Raw genomic sequence first — 10,745 nt, 5'->3', positions numbered from 1 at the left:
CCCTTCTGCTCAACTTACCCCACTCTCCACCCCACTCATGTGTGATTGAATAATCCATTTATGATTTAAGTAAAATGCTATCACCAATTCATGTATTCACCAATTCAAACCTCACAGACCTGATTTCTCCCAGGAATGACAGGATGGATGCATTTCCTTGAAAATATAGGCCTTCCATAGATTTAGGGCAGTCTAATAATAATAATGCATTGTATTTAAAGTACCTTTCAAAAAGAAGCAAGATCACTATACAACAAAAGACAAGAGATAAAAACAAAACTGTGAGTACTGTGAAAGCTAAATGTATCTTGTGTTCCAGATCTAGGCATTGGATCTAATGCTTAGTGTACACAGGATGTCCACTCTGCATGTGGCTGCCTCCCAGGGTCACTCTGAGGGCCTCAGACTTCTAGTGGAGAACACAGGCGCCAGCTGCTCCCTCTCACACACACACAGCTCCGTCTTAGCCAAACAGGTACTCTACAGTTAAGTAGAGAGGCACATAAATAGCACATATGTCAAAAATAACTCAGTACTTGTCGAGACACCCCAAAATATATCGCTTTTCAGTAGATTGAAGAGATATAACAAATATTTGATGGGATTTCTATGGGTAGTTTTTTAATTAAAAATCCATTTAGTTGTGGTCTAGATAAAACTTTGAAAGTAAGCAATTGGCTCATACAATGTTGCAATCAAATGTACGAGATAATCCAATACAAAAGTTTGGAGGAATAAAATCATTGCAGTCTCATGGTAAAAGTTAGGTCAAACCTTTACAGTCACGCTTTCAGCCCTCTAAACTTTGGTTTACATGCTTAAGAACAATTATTAAGTTCAATTATGTTTAAACTAGAGGGGCATTTCTTTGGAAACATTTCAGAACAATGCACATGTTCCTTTTTATTTGAAATTGTTAGGATGTTTTTCGTATTCCAAACATCAGTAAGCACTGAGAAATTTGCCTAAAAGCTGTGATTCTAAACCATAACAATCTCACATATGCTAGTAGTACTACCACACAAGGCAGTTGTAACGTCTGTGGGTGGTTCATGTCTCTTTGTATAGGCAATGATGGCTGCTGTAACTTGGCTGGCAAACTCATTGGCAGGATTCAAATTTTTACTTATCCTTTCTCCTTGTTTCCTACAAATAGAAACATGTTTCTACTTTTTCATCCCTTGCTTTTTCCACACAAATGCCAGTTGTTTTACTTTCACACAGTACAAAAGTAAACCAACATTTTCCATTTTAAATGATGAAACCAGGGAGTGTGACTGAGTGTCCAGTCTAAAGGGGCAAGTGTCAGTAATATATAGATTCTCCAGTACTTTTGTATACTTTATCCTGTAGTTCTGAAAGTAGTGCCCATGAGCCAAAGGTGGACACTGAAGATTGTGTACTACCTCACATATGTGCAGATATGTGCACCACGTCATTGCTTGCTCTCTCTGCTCTGTTGTGGGTGCAACATGTGCATCTTGCTAGCTGTCAATCATACCCCCTAAAATAAAAAACAAAATAAAACAAAAGAGCTGTCAATCATATGGCGAGGGGCTGAAGCTCATTGGTTGAACTCAAATGACTAGGGGGCTGGCCCAAGTGGGAGAACATTTTGGGAAAATGGTGCCGCACAGCTTTCAAACTAGGGATGTCGTGGCTAGTTTAGGTAAGACAGTAATTCTGCTCATAGATTATGCACGTGTGAACTACACATTGACACATCCAGCCCAAAGCGGGAGGTTTAAAAAATACTAAGTAGTCGCTAAAGTTCAGGAGCATGTCTTTAAATGGCTTCTGGTTTCAAATTCCCATATCCTTGATTGCCATTAATTTTGGCTTGGGGGACCAAAACCCCGGACTGGAGGTTGTGTTTAAAACAGACAGGTGCTGTAGACAGTGACTTTGTGACTGATCTCCTGCAGAAGCTCTTTGATGGACTTTTCCAGATCCACCAACTGGTTGGCCTTGTCTTCCAAAGTCTTCTGGTTGTCCTCATACGACTTCTCTAAATCTAAGTGGGAACCAAAAAAGGAGAGTCATGCTACCGTCAATCAAGAAACAAGATGTGTAGTATCCCTCCACACACCGGTTTTATAATCAGAACATGTGGAATTTCACACAGTGAATAGGCACACCTGAGAAGAGAATGTTAGAGGGACTGCATAATTTTATGTTCAACTCTGCATTGGAAAAAGTGAGTCAACAGGATATGGAGAGCTCATAGGTATTATAAAGTGATCATGTTTATATTGTATATCCACTAAGCAGGCACCATTGGCTCCCGAGTGGCGCAGTGGTCTAAAGCACTGCATCTCAGTGCTGGTTCGTTTCCAGGCTGTATCACAACCGGCCGCGATTGGGAGTCCCATAGGGCGAATTAAGAATAAATAAGAATTTGTTCTTAACCGACTAGCCTTGTTAAATAAAGGTTTAAAAGTGTAGTGTTTGTGATAATGCCTCAACGTGTTGTGAGGGCATGTCATGATTGGACCCCAAGGGTGTGTGTTTTAGGTTGTGATTGTACATACATTACATGCAAGGCCCTCTCCAAGCTGTTCTTGATGTGTGTGTGTATAGGAGTATGCATATGTACCTTTCAGCAGCTGCAGCTTGTCGCTGGCCTGTAGCAGCAGGTCTTTGGCTTCCTGCTGTAGAAGCTCCGCCCTCTTCTTGGCGTTGGCCACGCCCCCGGCCTTCTGTGTGATCAGGTCCTCCACGGTGCTGTACTTATCCTTCAGCTCCGAGTCCAGATCCTGTACACACACACACACACACACACACACACACACACACACACACACACACACACACACACACACACACAGTCATATACAAGGTCGGCAATTTGTTTTAAGACGGACGAGGCTTGAAAATGAACCACAAACTCTCACATTTGTCCCAATATAACACGGAGTGGATCACACACACCTTTTTGACCTGCTCAGCCACTTTGTTGATGCTCTCTGCGTCTTTTTCAGTTTGTTCAGAGCTGAGTGAGGTGTTCAGTGTCTTCTCTCTGAGCAGCGTGACGTCGCGCTCTAACCGCAGCAGCCTCTGGGTGGCGTTGTTCAGCTTGTACTCCGAGTCCACTGTCTCCGACTCCACCTGTTCCAAGATGTAAAGACGGGAACAGGGTTAATTTCTGAGTCTTTACCGTATTAGCTGTCAAGCAAGGTACTTTCAAATATATGAACTGCGCTTTATTTAGTTTCCCCAGTAGAATGGAACCAATGGATTAGTCCCAAAAGTTCAAACTCACTGTGTGCAGTAAAATGGAGGATGTTGACTCACTGAGGTCAGGAGGTCAGTGGTGCCTTTGATGTCAGTGGTGGCCTGTTTGATGGCTTTGGCCGCTGCGCTCTGGGCACGCTCAGCCTCCTCTAGAACCTGCTTCACCATCTCTGCTGTGTCCCTCACGTTTGTCGCCTCTTTACTGTGGGACACACACACACACAGAGGGGGAAAATAAGAAGCACACCAAGCATAACAGTGTGTGTATGTGTGGAGTACCTGGCTTTGCACACTTGCCTCATCTTCTGCGCTCTGTTCAAGGATGATCTAGAGGTGTATGTGTGTGTTACCTGACTCTGCGTGCCTGCTCCAGTAGGCTCTCGGCTCTCTGGATGTCGTCGGAGCTCTGGTTAAGGATGGTCTCCACGTGGGCTAGGTCTCCTACTCTCTCCCTGATCTCGTCTGTCAGGGTTTGGAGCTGGGCTGGTGTGGTGGGCATCTGCATGGCCAGCACCTCGTTGGCCACTGCCTCAATGCTCTCCAGGTCCGCTGCATCCTCTAGGGGGCACCACAGGAGAGACAAGGGTTACGATGGGGGGACTAAGCTCATGAGACATTTATAAGTTACATTCTTCTAGAATCAATGGGTGAAATTAAAGTAAAACATTGAATTGAAATGGCCATTGAACAGCTGCAGATTGTACCGTTAAACAACGGGTTAGTAAACATATGTAGGAGTTAAAGGACTCCTAAGTGGAAGTTGATTGGAGGAGTACACATACGTGTGAGGAAGTCTCTGATTTGTCGGATGAGGCTGCGCAGCTCCTCGTTGCTCTGGTCCACACGCTGCTTGGTACCGTTGGTCTTCAGCAGCACGTTCTGGGCACTCAGCTTAGCCTCATCCGCCTTCACCTTGGCCTCCGACACCTGATCACACACATGCAGGTTAGGAACCAGAGGAGACGTAGTGGGGGGTATCTCTTGTCTAAAGAGAGTTGGTTCATTTGAATTTAAAGACAGAGTCTCACCATTTTGGCGAGCTTGTCCACTTCCTCCATGGCCGTGAGGATCTCCTGGTCAAAGTCCTTGGCCTTCTGCCAGGCGTTATTGGCCAGGGTGACCAGACCGCCGCACCCTTCGCCACCGCACCTCCTGTTCCCCTCGAAGTCCACACAGCTCAACCCCCCGCACGGAGAGTCCACACACGACGCATCAGCTGGGCTGCCACACGTCTGCAGAGAGAGGACCAGTAGAGTGAGAAGAGTTCAACTTGGATGCAAGATCGTGGTTATCTTTTAAGCAAACCTAACATTCTTCCTGACCCACATAAAGAAAGCTTTGATTTAATGTCTTCTTTTTGGTGGTTTTATCTCGCAAACTGGGATTAGATTGAGTTCCATTTGTGTCAAACTCAGTCACACCTCTGTTATGTCAACATCCGCAAGCCAGTGTCAGGCCTCAGATATGGCCTTGCTTGGACTTACCTTCACGTTGAGTTCTGATAGGTCCAGTGTCTCCAGTTGTCCTGCCAGGTCATCCAGTCTCTTGGCGTGTTCTTCCTGCCTCCTGTGGAACTCCTCCCTGGTGTCGTTCATCTTGTCCTCTGTGGCTTGCCGTAAAATGGCAGAGCTCTCCACAGGGTTACCTGGGCCACTAGTGGAGGCATTGGCACGAGCATCTGCAGCCAGAGACTGCTGGTAGTACTTGGTGACACTGTCTGTCGCTCCTGTCATTACAAAAACAATGTTGAATGTCACAAAGTTGACAAATGGAAGTATAATGGAGATTGACATTGTATATCTCTTCTATATCACAATCCTCAACATGTACCCTTACCCCGAATGTCAGTGTTCTTGATGAACTCCACTTGGTCCAGCAGATCCTTGACGGTGCGATCCAGCTTCTGGGTGTCCTCTTTGAGTGAGTCCAGTTTGGTGTTGGTGCTGTTGTCATCAGATGATACCTGGGCCAGCGCCTCCTCAGTGAGGTTCAGCTTGTTGCTCATCTTTTCCATTAGATCTCTTAAGAACATAAATATATCACAAAGAAAGAATACAGTACATAATTGGTTTTGATGCGGCTACAACATTTTTTGCCATTCATGAATATTGTCATTGACCCATTTTGACCCCACTTACGTGGCCTGCTCCAGTAGCTGCTGTATCTCTGACAGTGGCTGTGTAGCCGGGTTCTGGGCCAGGATAGTTCTTATGGCCCCGGCGCTCTGCTCCATGTTATCTATGGTGTGTTTATAGGGTCCGGTGATGCCGCTGGCCTTGATGGTGTTCACCTTGTTGACCAGCCTGTGGGTCTGATTGGTCAGCTGACCCACGACCAGGTCCCAGTCGGCGAAGCACTGGTGGCAGCGTTCGCAGTAGGGGAAGGTGCCAGAGTAGCCACGGGTGCAGATGTCACAGCGGGGACCAGACACGCCCTCCACGCACACGCAGTGACCATTGGCCTTGTGGCACTGCTGCTCGGCGATGCCTCGCGGGTCACAGTCACATGCTGCAAGGCAACAGGAAACCAGTTACTACAATTTTTAATGCATGACTCAACTCACAAAACATCACTTTTTCTACATTAGCATTTTGTTCCATCCTGATCCTGATCAGTCAGTCACCCGCCAAAGGTCCTGAATGGGAGGGAGACATTTCAAACAGCTTGGTGACATCCCATAACAAGGGGACAGCAGCCTACACAGTGGTCTTACAAAGCCAGGGAAGTGCTTCTTAGCAGCCCTCCTCTCTCTCGCTACCTCTTCGAAGGACGCATCTGCTTCGTCAGGTCAACTCATGAACACATTTAGTCTATTGGGATCCTCTTAATCTAATTTTAAAGTGTGCCACTCGGGAAAGGAAGGGAGCTCCTGTCGCTTTATGGGATTGAACCTTTATGGGTTTATATTCACGTTACTGCTATGTTTGGTGGTGTTCAGCATGGTTAGCACCCTGTTGTAAGCACCTCTGAAATGTGGACTAGCTATCCTAACTCGTCTAATTATATTTGAGACTTTTTCCATTAGAATTCAAATTGTAATATCCCTGTTATTTAATAGTAGAAACTAATACGCCTTGCCATATCTTCCATTTTTAAATCTACTGGTAAGCCTATGTCTTTCTGGATGAGTTAAGAGTAGCCAGGTGATGTTTTGACTTTTTCATTTTTGGAATTTCACCTAGTTTAGATGTAGCCTACTTAAGTTCTGGGGAGCCAAAGATCAATGAACTACAGCCAACTACATTACCCTGGTGACATTAAGCTTACTACAAGCTTTACGCAGATGCAAGATTTGGAGTGTTGCAATGTCGTTTTTCGTCACAAAAAGGGGCGGCTCCTTGTAATTCGCTCCAGCTGTCGACGTGATTTTTTACTCCCTGAAAATTGAGACACGCAGTTTCATTCCTTCCGCAGCCGTCGAGGCATTGTTGTCGCTTGGTTCCTTGATCTGGGCCAAGTTTCCCGATAGCGATGGAACTTACATGCTTACATGTCCTGTCCCCAAATTAATATAGTTGGTTCAGAGTTCATTTTGATATTTCAGCCTGCATTTCCTGATCGCGTATGGTGTGGGTGAACAAAATCAACATGCAGACACGTGTGCGAGCGGTCTGGTTAGGCTTACAAGTGTTTTAACGATGCATGTTTCCTATAACGGCAGAAGATGAAACATTCGTTTCCCAAAACACCACGCAGAGAGAACGTTCGCTAAGTGCATCGTTGAGGCATGTGTTGATACTGATAGGACTGCTCTCAAATCAGCGTTCTCCTTTCCAACCTTACCTTAACATTAGGAATTGCTGGCCTTTTAGGCAGAGTTGCAAAGAAAAAGCCATATCTCAGACTGGCCAATAAAAAGAAAAGATTAAGATGGGCAAAATAACACAGACACTGCACATAGGAAGATTGGAAAAATGTGTTATGGACAGACAAATGTAAGTTTGTGTTCGGATCACAAAGAAGAACATTTGTGAGACGCAGAAACAAATGAAGATGCTGGAAGAGATATGGCTTTATCTTTGCAACTCTGCCTAGAAGGCCAGCATCCTGGAGTCACCTCTTCACTGTTGACGTTGAGACTGGTTTTTTGCGGGTACTATTTAATGAACCTGCCAGTTGAGGACTTGTGAGGTGTCTGTTTCTCAAACTAGACACTCTAAAGTACTTGTCCTCTTCCTCAGTTGTGCACCGGGGCCTCCCACTCCTCTTTCTATTCTGGTTAGAGACAGTTTGAGCTGTTCTGTGAAGGGAGTAGTACAAAGGGTTGTATGAGATCTTCAGTTACTTGGCAATTTCTTGCATGGAATAGCCTTAATTTCTCAGTACAATAATAGACCGATGAGTTTCAGAAGAAAATAATTTGTTTCTGGCCATTTTGAGCCTGTAATCAAACCCACAAATGCTGATGCTCCAGATACTCAACTAGTCTAAAGAAGACCAGTTTTATTGCTTCTTTAATCAGGAGAACAGTTTTCAGCTGTGCTAACATAATTGCAAAAGCGTTTTGCAATGATCAATTAGCCTTTTAAAATGATACATTTCGATTAGCTAGCAACATGCCATTGGAACACAGGAGTGATGGTTGCTGGTAATGGGCCTCTGTACGCCTATCTAGATATTCCATAAAAAAATCAGCCGTTTCCAGCTGCAATAGTCATTTACAATATTAACAATGTCTACACTGTATTTCTGATCAATTTGATGTGATTTTAATGAACAAACAAAGAGATTTCTAAGTAACCCCAAACTTTTGAACTGTAGTGTATATTCACTGTCTTTGTCATTGGGTCAGTGCCACTTTTGTTAGTTTTTGGACAATAATTTCCTTCTCTAGGATGCCACCTTTCCAACAAGTCATTTCGTCAAATTTCTGCCCTGCTAAAGCTGCCCCGGTCAACTGTAAGTGCTATTATTAAGAAGTGGAAACGTCTAGAAGCAACAGCGGCTCAGCTGCGAAGTGGTGGGCCACAGAACGGAACCGCCGAGTACTGAAGCGTGTAGGGCGTAGAAACCATCAGTCCTCGTTTGCAAAACTGCCTCTGGAAGCAACGTCAGCACAATAACTTTTTGTTGGGAGCTTCATAAAATGGGTTTCCATGGCAGCCACACACAAGCCTAAGATCACCATGCGCAATGCCAAGCGTTGGCTGTAGTGGTGTAAAGCTTGCCGCCATTGGACTCTGGAGCAGTGGAAACGCGTTCTCTGGAGTGATAAATCACGCTTCACCATCAGGCAGTCGGACGGACAAATCTGGGTTTGGCAGATGCCAGTAGAACGCTACCTGCCCAAATGCATCGTGCCAACTCTAAAGGAGGGAGAATAATGGTCTGGGCCTGTTTTTCATGGTTCGGACTAGGCCCCTTAGTTCCAGTGAAGGGAAATCTTAACGCTATAGCATCCAATGACATTCTAGACGATTCTGTGCTTCCAACTTTGTGGCAACAGTTTGGGGAAGGCCCTTTCCTGTTTCAGCATGACAATGCCCCCGTGCACAAAGCGAGGTCCATACAGAAATGGTTGTGTCGAAATCGGTGTGGAAGAACTTGATTGCCCAGCACAGAGCCCTGACCTCAACCCCATCAAACACCTTTGGGATGAATTGGAACGCAGACTGCGAGCCAGGCCTAAATGCCCAACATCAGTGCTCAACCTCACTAATGCTCTTGTGGCTGAATGGAAGCAATGTTTCAAAATCTAGTGGAAAGCCTTCCTAGAAGAGCGGAGGCTGTTAAAACAGCAAAGGGGTGACCAACTCCATATGAATGCCAATAATTTTGGAATGAGATGTTCGACAAACAGGTGTCCTCATACTTTGTCATGAAGTGTATGTATTTAGCTAGGCTAAAGCCTGCTGCCAGCTAGCTTCTACTAGCAAGGGAAGGCTACTCTTCCTTATTTTCACAAAATGAAAACACAAAAATGTAAAAAATAATCCCATCACCCTCTTGTGAATGGGATCATGCTACCAAAAGGTGTCCGCTACTCCAAAAATCCCCTCCACCCATGTGCACACACGTAGATCAACAGAGTGACGCTTGTCGTAACCTTTAGGCGGGGATGGCTGAGTGAATAGGGAGGATAGAGAGAGGGTGGAGGAGGAATGGAGAAAGAGGGAGATGTTTGCCCACTTCAAAGCCTCAGTGTGGAGCATGTGGAGAACAAAAGGGCCACCCTACAGACTCTGCAAACAACCCTAAATGGACAACGTGACATTCGGGGGTCTCTATTTACATTTTTTTTATGGGTCTAATAACAAAGACTTAATTTAACGGTAAAAATGAATGACCTTTGAATGTGGCATGAACATGAACACAACCAGTCACGATGCTTTCCCCTGATTCTCAAACAAATCACATAAAGTAGGCTACCTGTGCATGTTTGTCCACTCCAACATAATCCAAACACTGCAATCCATGAACACTCATTTGATGAACGGAAATAAACATCTGTTTACAAAACACCCCAAAAAAGTGCCTAGTGACATTCGGCGATTGCCATTGATTACGTTAATTGATGCGTCTTGCCGACAAAAAATGTACCTTTTTTGTAGCCTGAAAAGTCAGGACACCTGAAATGGGTCTGAAACTGTCCGGGGTAAAATGGGATTGTCATCCTAACACATACAGTAAATTTACTAGACTAGGCTACAATGTGTAGGCCTATTAGTATGAACTTCAAATAGGCCTCCCGGTAGAAAAATAGGTGGGTAAACTCTGATTGCCGTTCGTTGAATGCTTTGAGTCTTCACAGATTGTGACATAAAACACAACATTTATTTTGTGACATTAATTACATATATGACAGTTATTTGTAATTATTAAGCATTTAACAATTGAATTATGCGGCAGGTAGCCAAGTGGTTAGAGCATTGGGCTAGTAACCAAAGGTTGCTGGATCGAATCCCCGAGCTGACGAGGTAAAAATCTGTCGTTCTGCTCCTGAATAAGGCAGTTAACCTACTGTTTCCCGGTAGGCCGTCATTGTAAATAAGAATTTGTTCTTAACTGACTTGCCTAGTTAAATAAAGGGTAAATGTAAAAATAAAATACATAAAAAATGTTTTACTTCTTCGCGATCTTGAAAAATGCACTGTAAGTATAACTATACCTACGTAAAATGTCATTATGTTTTGCCAGTTCTCATGGGTACATAAATCCAAAGTCATGTAGGCCTATGCCATTGCAAAATCAAATGCTTATAAGTGAGAGTCAACTATAGGCCTACTGTCATTCATGTTGGATAGATTGGATGCATACTGGTGTCTAGCTATAGGCTACTTGTCTAGTGACATTGGCGACCATCATCAGCTGATCCATGAAAGAAAACAAATATTGCTAGAAAAAAATACAGCTGAATAAATGGTCTACTTCTTTTTAGCCACGGATGGCACAGAGACCACCAACACCCGAGCGAGCGCACATGAAAAACAAAGCAATGAGCGCTCGAAACAGCTGACTGACAACAGCAAGCAATGGAAAATCAGCAGATAAATCGAATGCATTGGAATAAA

At 44.3% G+C, this 10,745-nt stretch overlaps 1 protein-coding gene across 1 annotated transcript in view; it reads right to left on the bottom strand.

Annotated features, from left to right (window-relative positions):
- Positions 1 to 594: 594 nt before the first annotated feature.
- The window catches only part of LOC115109636 (laminin subunit beta-1-like), a 30,692-nt gene continuing 20,541 nt past the window's right edge, over positions 595 to 10,745 (bottom strand). The window contains exons 20-29 of the mRNA XM_065009854.1: positions 5,373 to 5,742; positions 5,071 to 5,255; positions 4,719 to 4,960; positions 4,263 to 4,466; positions 4,017 to 4,161; positions 3,585 to 3,792; positions 3,295 to 3,436; positions 2,932 to 3,108; positions 2,597 to 2,756; positions 595 to 2,014 (exon numbers count right to left, since the gene is read on the bottom strand). Coding sequence (XP_064865926.1) covers positions 1,875 to 2,014; positions 2,597 to 2,756; positions 2,932 to 3,108; positions 3,295 to 3,436; positions 3,585 to 3,792; positions 4,017 to 4,161; positions 4,263 to 4,466; positions 4,719 to 4,960; positions 5,071 to 5,255; positions 5,373 to 5,742 — 1,973 coding nt within the window. The 3' untranslated portion in view covers positions 595 to 1,874. The remainder of the gene's footprint in view (positions 2,015 to 2,596; positions 2,757 to 2,931; positions 3,109 to 3,294; positions 3,437 to 3,584; positions 3,793 to 4,016; positions 4,162 to 4,262; positions 4,467 to 4,718; positions 4,961 to 5,070; positions 5,256 to 5,372; positions 5,743 to 10,745) is intronic.

The sequence above is a fragment of the Oncorhynchus nerka genome, linkage group LG25 (assembly GCF_034236695.1).
Source record: "Oncorhynchus nerka isolate Pitt River linkage group LG25, Oner_Uvic_2.0, whole genome shotgun sequence".
In the NCBI taxonomy this organism is placed as follows: Eukaryota; Metazoa; Chordata; class Actinopteri; order Salmoniformes; family Salmonidae; genus Oncorhynchus; species Oncorhynchus nerka.
The sequence above is the reverse complement of the archived record's forward strand: the minus strand, read 5'-3'. Positions and strand labels throughout refer to the sequence as shown.